Source organism: Lithobates pipiens, unplaced genomic scaffold (assembly GCF_037356315.1).
Source record: "Lithobates pipiens isolate NorthernLeopardFrog02 unplaced genomic scaffold, aLitPip1_a1.2 Scaffold_22, whole genome shotgun sequence".
NCBI classification, from domain to species: Eukaryota; Metazoa; Chordata; class Amphibia; order Anura; family Ranidae; genus Lithobates; species Lithobates pipiens.
Genome location: NW_027507784.1, coordinates 134,180,125 through 134,196,044, shown reverse-complemented (window position 1 = coordinate 134,196,044; position 15,920 = coordinate 134,180,125). Strand labels below are relative to the sequence as shown.

General features: G+C 41.9%; 1 protein-coding gene across 1 annotated transcript in view; it reads left to right on the top strand.

Annotated features, from left to right (window-relative positions):
• SPAG16 (sperm associated antigen 16) overlaps positions 1 to 15,920 on the top strand; it is a 1,450,443-nt gene that overhangs the window by 143,816 nt on the left and 1,290,707 nt on the right. Inside the window, exon 9 of the mRNA XM_077448331.1 lies at positions 1,609 to 1,751. Coding sequence (XP_077304457.1) covers positions 1,609 to 1,751 — 143 coding nt within the window. The remainder of the gene's footprint in view (positions 1 to 1,608; positions 1,752 to 15,920) is intronic.

Below are 15,920 nucleotides of genomic sequence, written 5' to 3'. Positions count from 1 at the left end.
TTCATGCATATACAATGGCAAGAACTATGTGAACCTCTTGAAATTAACATTTTTTTTTTTTTGCAGCAGCAGCAATTTGCCATAAAATGTGGTCTGATACTCACCTAAGTCAGTGGTCGTCAACCCTGTCCTCAGGGCCCACTAACAGGCCAGGTTTGCAAGATAACTGAAATACATCACCGGTGATATAATTTGCTGCTCAGTGATTGTAGTATTCTAGCCTGCATCTCCCCAAGGTAATACATAAAACCTGGCCTGTTAGTGGGCCCTCAGGACAGGGTCGATGACCACTGATATAAGTCGCAACAATAGACAAACTCGATGTGCTTAAGCTGATTAACCGGTTCCCGACCAGCGCACGACGATGTACGTCGACAGAATGGCACGGGCAGGCATATTGGCGTACAGGTACGTCCAATCTTCAATGCCGCCCTGCCATCGGTCGGGACCCCCGTGAGTCCGGTTGCGGGACCCGCGGACTCGATCGCCGCGGGCATACCCGCGATCGTCTCACGGGACGGCTGAATGGAGGAAATGCCGTGTAAACAGCATTTCTCCATTCTGCCTAGCAACTAGTGACATTGATCTCTGCTCCATGTGATTGGAGCAGAGATTAGTGTTCACTAAATGAAAGCCCAACCCCCCACAGTAACACACCCCTAGGAACACTTAACCCCTACACTGCCACCCACTGGTTAACCCCTTCACTGCCAGTGTCATTTACACAGGAATCACTGCATTTATATAGCAGTGATTACTGTATAAATGACAATGGTCCCAAAAATGTGTCAAAAATGTCCGATGGGTCCCCCACAATGTCGCAGTCACAATAAAAATCGCTGATCGCCGCCATTACTAGTAAAAAAAATAATAATAAAAAATTATTAATAAAAATGCTATAAAACTATCCCTATTTTGTAAATGCTATAACTTTTGCGCAAACCAATCAATAATCGCTCATTGCAATTTTTTTTTTTTACCAAAAATATGTAGAAGAATACGTATCGGCCTAAACTGAGGGAAAAAAATGTTTTTTGATATATTTTTGGGGGATATTTATTATAACAAAAAGTAAAAAATAATGCGTTTTTTTCAAAATTGTCGCTCTATTTTTGTTTATAGCGCAAAAAATAAAAACCGCAGGGGTGATCAAATACCACCAAAAAGCTCCATTTGTGGGGAAAAAAGGACGTCAATTTTGTTTGGGAAGCCACGTCGCACGACCGCGCAATTGTCAGTTAAAGCAACGCAGTGCCGAATCGCAAAAAGTGGTCTGGTCTTTGACCAGCAAAATGGTCCGGTCTGTAAGTGGTTAAACACAAACAATTCTAATATCTCATGTCTTTGTGGCAAACTACTTCAGAAAACCAGTTCATTCCAAGGGGCTCACTTTTACTTGCCACTATAGTAGAACAAATTAACTTCAAGCAGGAAATTTGAAGGTCCACGAGAGTGGTCCTTTAAAAATTTTGTTTATACTACTTACCAGTCAGGAGTGAAGAGGAATAGTCTTAAGTCTAAATTTACTAGAATTTTATTTTCAAAGAAGTCACTACCTTTCTGTTTTATCCTTTTTATTTTTTCTCTTTTGTTTAAATATTTTTCTAGATGAAGTCAAACACAAGAAGGAAGATATTCCTTCCCAGAAAGCTATTCAAGAGGCTCGAGAGAAGGAGCTCCTACAGGAAGGGGTTGCTTCATATAACCCAGAGAAGGACCCAAATAACCTTGTAGGAAAGAGACATCCAAAGGTAGGATTAATGCAAACAATGCCACATTATTAAAATGTAATATCTGAGTTCCAACTGAAAAAAAGTTCCCTGAGCAAAACACATGCAACATGCACATGCAATACACAAACGTGTATTGTAAGACTTGCAAGGTCTGCTAGAAGTGTATTATTTAATTAACCTGCTGCATGTGGTTTTACCATACCGACTGATTAAAGGAGGGGCTTGTAGAGCTCAGCGCGACATTTGACAGCTTCCACTTTGACCGACATGCTGCCCAGTCCACGCCTGCTCTCAGCCACCCCCAAACACTGCTGCATCCTGAGTGCATTACAGTAATAAATAATAATGGTTCAATAGAAGTTTGACTCCTACCAACTCTTCTCGCTTTTTAGTTTATCAATCATATTTTTTCTATTTATTTTTATTTTTTTAACTTTTCATTTAATTCTAAGCACCATTATGCATAGTAAATAAAAAAGGGCATTAAAGGAATCGGTCTCCTAGTTTAAAGCTCTGTTCTGAAGTATGATGTCTTAATGGGGCCACAAAGTGGCAGCTAGTCATCATTTTATATCTACCTTCTAATCAGTGCTGTAAGGTGCATTTTATCCTTTCCTATGCTGCTTGGTACTATGGAAAAAATGCATATTGTAAATGTAACTGTCAGAACAATTGATTTGCAAAAGTCATCCTAATTAAAAAAATAAACTGTAGTGTCACTGCTAGAAAGAATGTGATTTGAAGGCATGTGGGTGGTATTTGAAATGTGTAAATGGTGTTGCTATTTAGGTTTATATGTAAAAAAAAATGTTTAGACTAATTTATGAGAAATCTGAATACATGTTTTAACTGATTACAGCAGGTTGAATTTTATTTTAACTACTTGCCTACCGGGCCAGTTCTGACACTTCTCACCTATATGTAAAAAATCATCATTTTTTTTTTTTGCTAGAAAATTACTCGGAACCACCAAACATTATATATGTTTTTAGCAGAGATCCTAGGGAATAAAATGGTGGTTGTTGCAACTGTTTATCTGATACTGTATTTGTGCAGAATTTTTTCAAAAGCCTTTTTTTTTGGGGAGAAAAAAAAATTTCATGCATCGAAAAAAAAAAAAAAAAAAAATACGTAATGTTAGCCCAATTTTTTTTTTTTGCATAATGTGAAAGATGATGAAAGATGTTACGCCGAGTAAATATATACCTTACATGCCACTCTTTAAAATTGCACACACTCGCGGAATGATGCCAAACTTGGGTACTTAAAAATTCCCACAGGAGATGCTTTTACATTTTTTACAGGTTACAGAGGAGGTCTAGCACTAGAATTATTGCTCTCACCCTAACGTTCGTACTTTTTTTTTTTTTTTTTTTCCTATTTTGACACTTTCTTTGGGAAGCGGGCAATCCCCCCCCCTAAAAAAAAATCTCTGCTTCCCAGCCAAGGCAGCGGCATTTATTCAAATGCAGAGGCCGGACGTGATGTCATAACCTTGCGCCTGACTTCCCAAAGGTCATAGAGACTTCCAGGGGTCATCTGCCCCACCAAGTTCTCTATAGTGTACTTCTGGCGCCGGCCAATTCATTCTCCGGCTCACCAATTGTACGGGCAAGCTGGTAGAAGTATTGGAGGGAGGAGGGGGACCTCCCGTAAGAACGATTAAGCGGCTGAGTAGCTACTATGATTGTTATTATGGTGCAGGGAATTATATCTGAATTATATCTAAATGATGACTGTAACTGCAAGCATCTTTTAGATATCACCACCCAAACTCTGTGACTTCATATGACGGCATGCAGGCAGCAAGTGGTTAAATGACCCTTTTATTAAATACTGTGTGGTTTGAGTGAGAAATAGGGTAGGTTCATTTAGAACTTTGTTTACCTATGAAACATCTCCATTTGCACCTAGCATTGTCAAGTTCCTCCGGTTATTTATATGCCTTGTTGCTCCCACTGTTTCATGCCCACCGCATCTGGCATTGTGTGATTTGCATTAGTACCTATACCACATAGAAAATTGCGGCTGACAAACTGAAGGAAGAAAAACGCAACACTGGATCTATAACAAAAGGGACATTGTGTCAACCTTAAAGTGTTACTAAACCCAGGACCCTGCATCAAATATATCTGGTGTCCCATAGTACACAGAGCATGGAAATGTAATCGTTTTGGTAAATATAAGCTGCAAAATACCTTTTCTCATTAGCAGTAAATAGCAGTCTTGTGACTTCTATCAGTGCCTGGTTGAAGCTTGTAGGAGGAGTTTTGATACTGAACTGGCTGTCCTATCAGGATGCAGGGCCCCTGAACCTCTGCCTGGACAGTGCTGATTGGTCCTGTGCTGATCACATGCACTCTCCCAAGGAATAAAATAATTCTCTAGCTACACACACCACACTTGGCATGTGCAGCTTGACTCCAGTTACTCTGTCTTATTCAAACATGTTTTGGAGAGGATGCAATGCAGAGGATTAACCCCTTAGGTTCCACAGTGAGTATAACAAGCATTCTTTCCCCCCTCATCTTCCAGGCCAGCTACTTGAGAGATGATAGGCTCCACCCTCTACAGGAAACACAAATCAGACACAATTTAAAAGGCACCTCCCTCTCCTCTGACCCTCAGTTGTTTTGTGTTTCCAGACCCTCTAAGAGCACATCTTCATTTTTGTTGTTTTTTTATAGGTCTGGTAACTGTGGTCGGTGGACCCCTCTTCTGTTGGTGATAGCCAGGACTGTTGTGGCCATGTCTGGGTTGTTTTTCTATGTTTATAGACCGAGAAAGGCCCCCTGTATTTGTTGGGTTACTTGCCTCCCTGGTGGTTTAGCAGCAGCAACTCCCTTCCATTTTCCAGCGTCTAACTGTGTGGAGAGGCATCTTCCTTGTGCCTTCTCTGGGTTGGATGTACCAAAATGGCGTTGGAGGACTTCAGGTGATGTGGCAAGATGGTCTTGGAAGTGACATGATACACTTCCTCAACATTGTTTTCTTAAATGATCATAGCGGGGTACAATGCAGGGGACTCACTGCTTTGGAAACAGTCTGCCAGACGCAGGCCAGACTAGTTTAGCAGTGCAGCGGTGGTCAGAGGAGTCTCACCAGCCGGCTTTCGTTCTCCTCTATGGAGTCTGAGGACAGGACTGAGGATGGAGCACCCGCTCGATTTGAGCCAGGGGCGGCATCCGGGTCCAATACTGCCCACAAGATAAGCCCTTATCTGTGGAAAAAGGGCTTCTGAAGCAGGGGGGGGGGGGTCTGTATAAGCTTTTTGGTTTTTGTCTTTTTCTTTTCTAGGTTGACAAACCTGTAAAGAAAAAATGTGGGAACTGTAGAGCCAAGCTTTCCACTAGTTGTAAGAAACTATTTTGTGAAAAGTGTATTCCGTCAAAGGCAGGGTCTACTGCCTCTTTAAAGGAATTCATGACTTCTATGAAGGAGGTAGTGGCCTCTTTTCGGTCCTTTAACGACAGAGTTGCCAGGCTAGGTCCTTCTACTTCTAAGCCTATGACTCAGGAGCCTTCAGTCTCAGCTAGATCTCTAACAGAGACCATTAATTCATGTAATGTTTCTGACCTGGAAGAAGGTGAGAATCTAGTATATACATCTGATGAGGAGTCTGCATCAGAGGAAGAGGATGCTGGTAGCTCAACTGGGTATATTTTTCCAGTTGAAGATATTGATGAATTATTAAAGTCAATATATACTTCTGAACAGATCAAGATACCTCGACAACCCCAGTCTGTTTAGGATAAGATGTACAGAGGTCTACAACGATAGGTCTTTTCCTGTACATCATTCACTCAAGGATATGATCCTTTGAGTGGAAAGAACCTGCAAGGTTGTTCCAGGCTAGAGAATATGAGAAGGTTTCCCTTTCAGTCCGATTTTGAGTTTTTTTTTTTTTTTTTTTTTTTTTCAAATGTCCTAGATTAGATGCTGATCACTGTACTAGTGTAACTGGTTCCCAAAAAAGTGTCAAATGTCCCGTTTGTCCGCCACAGTATCACAGTCCCACTATAAGTCGCTGATCGCCGCCGTTACTAGAAAAAAATAAATGCCATAAATATTTCCCATAGTATGTAGAAGCTATAACTTTTGCACAAACCAATAAATATTCGCTTTTTTTTTTTTTACCATACATATATAGCAAAATACATATTGGCCTAAACTTATGAAGACTTTTTTTTGGGATATGTTTTATAGCAGTAAAAAATATTGTTCTCTTTTTTTCCAAAATTGGCAGTCTTTTTGTTTATAGCGCAAAAGATAAAACATTTATTTGTGATCAAATACCACCAAAAGTGAGTTCTATTTGTGGGGAAAAAAGGACATACATTTTATTTGGGTACAGTGCTGCACGATCACGCAATTGTTAATTAAAATGACACAGTGCTGTATCGCAAAAAAAATGGCCTGGTCATGAAGAGAGGTAAATCTTACAGAGCTGAAGTGGTTAAATACACATATAATCATTTGGGAAGATTGTTGTTGAAATGAATGACAACAGACGATAATCTCATTTTATGGTTTCAATTCCATTCAAATTTTTCGGGTTTTAAAAAACGATATTGAGGATGTATGTGCGGAAGTTCTACTTTATGCACAAGTGCAAATAGGACAGAGCAAATAAACCAGCTCTGGGTTACTTTTCCTAGATGCTCATGTGATTTAGACAACATTGGTAATCTGCCTTCTTCACAATGTTGTGTGCCACCCCACTACAAAAGCCAGGAAGATAGAAGTGTATTTGAATTTTCGTTGATCATACATTATGAACTTTCATTGTTTAGTGACACACAACAATGATTTCTTACTTTCCTATTGTATCACCTTCACAGGAAGTGAGCAGTACAACCCCGAGCATCTACCCATCCTCATTCTACCAAAAATGAAAAACAAAGTTTGGACTGACGTTCCACTTTAAATAAACACAAACAAGGGAGAAACATAAAGGATAAGGGACACAAAGACATACATATCATCAGTGGCTACAGTCACCAAGTCTACTAATCATTGCAACATAACCTCGGCTGATCTTGACTGTGCATGCAATGGAAAATGCAGAAACATTTATGACAAAGTTTCTGATGTGACCAATCTCGCACCTTACATGGGGCCCATTAGCATTCATTTTATTATATACATATCTCAACTTTCTGCAATATTTTGATTGGTCACATGCCACCAGTTCTGTTCTTCCACCAGCAATGGGCAGTGTTGAATGCTGCAGAGAACAACTTTTACCGTAATTATAAAAGCACTGTCTTTTGTAACATTCCCCTGTGAGCCAGAACAATGTAATGACGCAAGCTTCAAGGGGTATGTCCATGTGGTACTGGGTTCACATGAGGTTGGTCTCATTCATCCTGGAAGAGGACCAACACTGTTCAGATAGTTTGTGTGAAAAAGCGCCATAGAGGAGGTAAGTATTGCATCCAGACCTGCTTTTGTAAAGGTTAAAACAATAAGAATTTGGCTTTAAAATTAGCGTTTCTCGTATAGCTTAATAGATTTGTGTTTAGTTATTGCCTGCAGTGGCTCATTAATGTTTGTGATAAAGATGGAGAAAATGCTTAATTAAAATTTATTTGAATGGATCTGCAGTGCAGTATCATTTGTCACATGATTTTTTTTTCAGTTTATTGTTATGGCTTTATTTAAACAATTTTAATTTTATTGTTTGTATAGTGCAATTTTTAACTATAAAAAATTGATTTTTATACTATAAGACAGACACAAGGTATGCATAAAACACATCTTCTAGTTTTCTTTAAATGGTAGAGAGACTAATAAAATAAATGACATTAGAAATAATCCACAAGTGATATAAAAGACTTGCAAATTATGTTTTGACGGAAGAAATCTGTGCTCGTATTCGAGAGAAGTAATGAACAAGACTATTCTGTAGGATAATTACAAATAAATCAATAATTAATGGTTCGCGAATGTGTTAATAGGTTCATTATGGTGATTCACTGTTGCTTCCAAGTCGCATTTGCTTATAAATGTAAAAGGAGTGATTACAGCTTGTTTCACAGATACTTATAAACAGAAAAAGAAATTATAGCTTTAAGATTATGTTGCAAACCATTTTTAAAATTGGTAATTTACCATGCGTTTACTACAGAGCTGCCAAATGCAAAAATATATTTTCCTCTTCTGTCCCAAGTACCAAACTGCTTGATGAACACTGACTTTTTGGAATTTAAGTCAAGAGAGCTACTTGTTGGAAGGTGTTCTAGGTCTGTTGTGCATAAAGGATTATACAGACCATGATATCTTTAAAAAAGAGGGCTTGGCCAAAGAGCAACTTTTTTTATTAGAAGACTTTCTCTTAGAAACTGGAATAATCCTTTTGTACACCCATATTAAATAATTATCTGTATATTCAAGGCAAAAAAACTGTTCTAAAAGCTCCAATTTTTTGCACATGCTATACAGGTTTTATACAGAGGTGACCCTAATTAATAATTATGTCATGCATGGATAGGTCATAATTATATATAGAATAAGGAGCTAATATAGATAACCCCCCCCCCCCCGCCTCCACCCTGCTGGGGGCAAATGGTGCCCAGGAGGTTTCCTTTCCCCCAAGTGGCACCGATTGTCATCTCCGGCAGTTGTGATGCTGCCTGTGGCCTGTGTGTGTGCACGTTGTACAGAAACGGCCACATAAGTTACTTACTATTAATTTACAGAGCACCAAGTCCTTGTACAATCTTGGCTTACTAAAATCGGAATACCAAGCAAAGATATAAATAGCATGAACACCCTAAAATAAAACATTTTCATATCCATTCTTTAGACATTATTATCTGAATGACTTTTTGACGGAATAAAAATTAGGGCTTATGTTCAAATGGAACGGTTCCTTCTGGTTAGAACATAAGATACAGATTACTGGCTTTATCTGGTGTGCAGAAACTCATAGGATAGATGCAAGTTTTGAAAAAAAAATAGTAGGCTCCCCCAGTTTGCTATATCCTTTTACTGATAATCATTAACAGCCTAATAGGCTTCACGGATTATGTGCCATATTGAAGAGGATGTCTCTAACCTTGCATTTCTGCACCACTCTCTGGCTCAGAGCAACTTGCAGGTACTGCAGGAAGGGGGAGTTCATTTACACTATAGTAATAGAATGTGTTGGGTATGGGTAGAGCCAATTTATTTATTTTTTTCAATGTCCATCCTTTAATGTGCACACTTCCTACAAAAACATGTATCCCCTCCCCCGTCAATTTTTTTTTTTAAATGGGCAAAGGCTATAATGTGAGCTTAAAGTGACCCTAAACAATATCCCTTTTCTCCAAAAATAGTCTATACACATTTACTACTTGGAACTTTAGTCAGAAAATGAAGTCCAGCTAAATCCCTTCAGACTTGCCCCTTGCAGGTATAGCTATGTAAAAAATATAGCATGAGTGCATATACCGTTTCAAATCCAGTAATATATTGTCTCGCCCTGCTCTGCACATGCTCAGTTGCTGCACTGTGCTGAAAATGTGGAGGCAGATCTGCTGACGACCAAACGATTTACTGCTGTTCATGGGCTCTGGGCTTCAGCTAAATGGCAGCCTCCAGCAAAAAACAAAACAAACAAAAAAAACGGACCATTGCTGGAGGGAATTTACAGCACACTCCAATTTAGGTAGAATAATCATTAATGTACAATGTATATTCCTTGCCACAAAAACCACATACTTTTTATCAAGTTGTTATGGGTAAAGTTCTGCTTTAATAACTGTATTTTTTAAAATTAATTTCTTAGGCCGCATACACACGGGCGGACTGTCCGCTCGTGTGTGTGTGTGGGCTTCAGCTGACTTTTTCAGCGGACAGTCTGGCGGACTAAGTCTTTCGGAATGTTGGAAAGACTGTCCGCTGGACTCGCATTTGGGCGGACAATCCGCCCGTGTGTGTGCCAATCCGCCCAACTTTTGAAATGAGCGGACTTTTCCCGCCCGGAGAAAAGTCCGCTCATTTCGAGCGGGTATCCAGGTAGGCGGGGCCCGCGACAGACGTCGCTGGCCCCACCGCCTGGTATGGACTTAAAGGGAAACCCCCTAAGTCCACAACAGACCCTTGTCCGAGCACGCTACCCGGCCGGCCAGTAAAGGGGGGCGAGCGAGCGCCCCCCCCTCCTAAACCGTACCAGGCCGCGTGCCCTCAACATGGGGGGGTGCCTTTGGGAAGGGGGGGGCCGCACGGCCCCCCCACCCCAAAGCACCTTGTCCCCATGTTGATGAGGACAAGGGCCTCTTCCCGACAACCCTGGCCGTTGGTTGTCGGGGTCTGCGGGCGGGGGGGCTTATCGGAATCCGGGAGCCCCCTTTAATAAGGGGGCCCCCGGATACCGGCCCCCCACCCTATGTGAATGAGTATGGGGTACAATGTACCCCTACCCATTCACCTGTGAAAAAAAGTACAAAAAAAACCCACAACACAGGGTTAAAATATTTTATTGCACAGCTCCGGGGGTCTTCCGTCTTCGGGGGTCTTCTCGCCGGACTCCTCCGCTATCTTCTTGTAGCTCTTTTGCTAGCGGAGGAGTCCGGCTTTCTTCCTCCCCGCCGCCGGCCTCTTCTCCCGACTTCGGGGGACTTGTCCCCCTCTTCGGTTCTTCTGCCGGGCCACCGCGCCTTCTTATAGCTCTTTTACAGGCGGTGGCCGCCGCCTTCCGTTCTTCTTCTTCTTCTTCTTCTTCTTCTTCTCCAGGAGATGTTGCCTCGACGATCTCTCCGGCCGGAATGCCAGAGCCGCGCTGCGCGGCCACTTATATAGTGACAATGGGGCGGTGTCACATGGTATATGTCACATGGGTTGGTGTCACATGGCGACCCCGCCCCCTTACGATGTCATAGTCCCCATGTGACATCAACCCATGTGACCAACCCATGTGACATATACCATGTGACACCGCCCCATTGTCACTATATAAGTGGCCGCGCAGCGCTGCTCTGGCATTCCGGCCGGAGAGATCGTCGAGGCAACATCTCCTGGAGAAGAAGAAGAAGAACGGAAGGCGGCGGCGACAGCGGCGACAGAAGACCGGGCCACCGCCTGTAAAAGAGCTATAAGAAGGCGCGGTGGCCCGGCAGAAGAACCGAAGAGGGGGACAAGACCCCCGAAGTCGGGAGAAGAGGCCGGCGGCGGGGAGGAAGAAAGCCGGACTCCTCCGCTAGCAAAAGAGCTACAAGAAGATAGTGGAGGAGTCCGGCGAGAAGACCCCCGAAGACGGAAGACCCCCGGAGCTGTGCAATAAAATATTTTAACCCTGTGTTGTGGTTTTTTTTTTGTACTTTTTTTCACAGGTGAATGGGTAGGGGTACATTGTACCCCATACTCATTCACATAGGGTGGGGGGCCGGTATCCGGGGGCCCCCTTATTAAAGGGGGCTCCCGGATTCCGATAAGCCCCCCGCCCGCAGACCCCGACAACCAACGGCCAGGGTTGTCGGGAAGAGGCCCTTGTTCTCATCAACATGGGGACAAGGTGCTTTGGGGTGGGGGGGCCGCGCGGCCCCCCCCTTCCCCAAGGCACCCCCCCATGTTGAGGGCACGCGGCCTGGTACGGCTCAGGAGGGGGGGGGGGCGCTCGCTCGCCCCCCTTTCCTGGCCGGCCAGGTAGCGTGCTCGGACGAGGGTCTGTTGTGGACTTGGGGGGCACCCCCACGCCGATTTTTTTTCGGCGTTGGGGTTCCCCTTTAAGTCCATTCCAGGCGGCGGGGCCAGCGACGTCTACTTCGCGGGCCCCGCCTACCTGGAGACGCGCTCGAAACTAGCGGACTTTCCTCCGCGTGTGTGGGCGAGTCCGTTCATTTCAAAAGTAGAGCGGATTGTATGGCGGACTTAGTCCGCCGTATTAGTCCGCTCAAAAAGTGCCGTGTGTGGGCAAGTCCGTTCATTCAAAAGTTTGGACGGACTGTCTGTCGGATTGTCTGACGAACTTAGTTGGGCAGACAATCCGCCCGTGTGTACGCGGCCTTAGACATATTTTAGGTAAAACAAAATCACAATAAGTGTATATTGATTGGTTTGCGTAAAATCTATAGTGTCTACAAAATAAGGGATATATTTATGGCGTTTTTAATTCTTTTTTTTTTCTTTTTTTACTAGTAATGGCGGTGATCATAGATTTTTAGCGGGACTACGACATTTGTGGCAGACAGATCAGACACGCTTGACACTTTTGTGGGACCATTGACATTTATACAGTGATCAAAACTAAAAATAGCCACTGATTACTGTATAAATGTCACTGGCAGGGAAGAAATTAACACTGGGGGATGATCAAGGGGTTAGGTGTGTCCTAGGGAGGTGTTTCTAACTGGGGCGGGGGGGACTGACTCTCTACTTCCCTCACAGAACGGGGATCTGCGCAGAAGGGCCAACCTGCCGACGTGTAACAACAGCGGCTAGTCTGCAAGCAGTTAATCTTAAAGTGTTACAAACCCCAGCACCCTGCATTCATTATTTCTGGTCTCCCATATCACACAGAACATGGAATTGCAATTATTTTAGTAAGTATAAACTGCTAAATACCTTTTCTTATCAGCAGTATATAGCAGTCTTGTGACTTCTATCAGTGCCTGGTTAAAGCGTGTAGGAGGAGCTGTCCTATCGGGATGCAGGGCCCCTGATTCTCTGTCTGGACAATGCTGATTGGCCCTGTGCTGATCACATGCACTCTCCCGAGAATAAAAGAAAACTCTAGCAATACACACCAAATTGAGCATGCAGACTGACTCCACTAACACTGTTTTCCGCCAGCGTGTTTTGGAGACAATGCAAGAAGGTGAGGATCTGTGCATACCAGATCAAACCGCCTTTTTACACAGTACAGAGGATTAACCCCTTAGGTTCCATAGTGCGTATAACAAACTTGCTTTACTGCACATATACAGACTGATTTTACTGCTGTGTGTTTAGTAACACTTTAATAAACAAAGTGGGAAATTTACTAAAACTGGTGCACATATGATCTGGTTCAGCTGCAGATGGTATCTAATCAGCTTCTTGTTCAGTTAAGCTTTGACAATAAAACCTAAAAGCTGACTGGTAAACATGCACAGCTGCACCAGATTCTGTGTGCACCCGTTTAGTAAATGTCCCCCAAAGTGAGAGATTCTTTTTTATTACTGTTTCCATTATTTTGAGTGCACTGCTCTGTTCCTTTGGAGAGACCACATTGGTTTTACTTTCCTCCTTTTAGAGTCCTCCATTAGAGCTTTTCATCTGACAAAGACTTTGCTGGCCCTAAAATATATATTGAAAGTACTACTGTAAAGGGAAAAAGGTGTTGCTCACAGTCCAGACCACACTAAGACCCCTTTCGCACTGCTGCGCCCATAGCGTCGGTGGTAAAACGCCAATATTTTTAGCGGCGTTTTACTGTCGGATTTGCAGCGCATTTCGGCCACTAGCAGGGCGCTTCTACCCCCGCTAGCGCACATGAAAGGGTTAAAGCTGCCCGCAATATGCCGCCATAGCAGTGTTTTGGCGGCGGTATTGCAGCGCTGCCCCATTGATTTCAATGGGAAGCAGCGGTGGAGGACCGGTAAACATACTGCTCCTTCACCGCTCCAAAGAAGCTGCTGGCAGGACTTTTTCTGACATCCTGCCAGCCCATGCTCCAATGTGAAAGCCCTCGGCCTTTCACACTGGAGACAACGGAGCAGCAGTTTGAGGGCAGATTGCAGGCGCTTTTTCTAACGCTATAGCGCCAGCAAAACACCCTCGTGTGAAAGGGGTCTTAAGGTCTGGCAGAGAATCAACTTCTTAAAAAGAAATCTAAACAGAGCTCTACTTTGCTTTTGACCCACTTGACCTCCAGAAGGTTTTACCCCCTTCGTGACAGAGCATTTTTTGCTATTCAGCGCTACTTTAACTGCCAATTGCTTGGTCATATAACTCTGTACACAAATTACATTTTATATCTTTTTTTTTTTTTTTTTTTTACACAAACAGAGCTTTCTTTTGGTGGTATTTGATCACTACTGGGTTTTTTATACTTTTGTTCTATAAACGAAAAAAGACAGATATATATATATATATATATATATGAGAGAGAGAGATGGGACTACAGAGCGGCTACAGCGCCGTGAAACACGTAGAGCCTTTAATTATTACCTTCTTTTTATTGTAATCATGGAATATCAAGTTTTTACATAATCTGAATTTTTATTCATATTTAGACATTTTTATTTTGGTCATTTGGTTAATTTACTTACTAAGGTCTCAAAACTACTCAATATATGTTTATTTATTGAACTGTGATTTATATTGTACGAGGCATGTTGCCCCAAGTATTTTTTAGAGGCATGTTGCCCAAAATACTTGCAAACAATGTATGATTTGTGAAATATAAATAAATTTAATTTTTTCAGTCACTTGACCAATCCATTTACTGCTGTGTGCTTCACTCAAAGTCCCATCTCTCTCCTCTCCTAAACTACTGACAGGGATGGAGGCTGGCGTCCCTTTGATGCTGGCCTCATTTAAAGTCCCAATATGCACTTTTCCTATATTGAGATATATATATATATATATATATATATATATATATATATATATATAATTTCTGTTATATAACTTATCTAATAAAATAATCAAATTTCTTCATAAATGTAGACCAAAATATATTCTGCTGCATGTCTTTGGTAAAAATAAATCGAAATAAGTGTATATTAATTGGTTTGTGCAAAAGTTAGTGTTGAAACCTTGTGTTGAATCTCCTACTCTAACCAAGACTAAAAATAATGAAAATGTCTGAAGTTTCCTCCATTTATACAATGTTTACAGGTAGCAAGCTGGTTCAGATGAATTCACAATGGAGCATGACTGGAATGGATGAAATTTTAGAAAGCACAAGCCTTGAAAGTGGCTTGTGCTATTGCAGGACGAATAGAAGGGGAAACCTGACAACTAAGATAGGAAAAATATAGTGACTGGGTCGATAGAGCTTGCAATGACTCTCCCCTGAGATCTATTATGTAAGAGCGGTTACATAAATTGCAGCTTCTCACGTGGCTTTTAAGTATTGCTACTGGATTCATTACCCAATTACCAACAGTTTTTTTGTGAATCTTGGGACTCAGCTTATTAGGTTTTAGTAATGATTATGAATAGATTGTAATCTTTTTAGGATAATCAATATGTAATTTTGTTTCTTTCGAAAAACAAAATCAGCAATGTATCATTCCCCTCTGTCAGCTTAGTAAGCTCCCTAGTATTTTTCAGCTGACATGCTGTATAAAGTTACTTTCTTATTGCATGCTAGACTTCCTAAATGGAACACACAGCGATAATTTTAATGAAGTAATTACAGAAAATCTCAATAAAAGTGTTGACGTACACGTTTTTTTTTTCTCTCTGTTTAATAAGACCATTTGTTCCAAGGAAAATTGGAAGACCTGTTAATATTCCGGTTTCTTTATTGCAGTCATGTTCTCGGTGCATAAGCTACTTCGGTGCCAGGTCAGCCATAGATGGATTTAGAGCCATCTGCAAGGGTCATTATAGTTAAGTTTTTTTTTTCCCCAAATTGGTATTTTGTTTAAAAAGCATTTCCTGCCAGAGTATGACAAGGTGTTCCAGCCTCATCTCACAGAGTATATGAATAGCTAGGGTTGCATGCTAAACACTATTATCTGATTAACTTTTCTTTATGTATGACTAGTGGTTTGTTGCTGCTAACGATTTGCCATCTTCCCTTGATTACCCCAGAGGGGGCCAGCTGGTGACCTGTGCTTCTTGGCTTTAAGCAAATGTTTCCTATTAAAACTTATAGCTAGCAGAGGTAAAAAAAAAATATGAAAATGAATAGTGTGACAAATAAAGTTTTGGTGTATTCCAACCTGCATTAAAAAAATGGCAGATGGAACTGTTGTTATGCGCCTGTTTGTTTCCCTAAACTTAAAGTGATTGTAAAGTTTTTTTTTTTTTCCATAAGCATAATAAACATGGTATACTTACCTACTCTTTTGTAGTGGATTTGCACAGAGCAGCCTGGATCCTCCTCTTCTTGGGCCCCTCTTCTGCAATCCTGGCTGCTCCCTCTTGTTCAGTGCCCCCACAGCAAGCAGCCTACTATGGGGGCACCCAAGCTGATTCACAGCTCCCTGTGTCCTTTCAGACACGGAGCCCTAACCCGGCCCCACCCCCTCTCCCTTGATTGGCTAG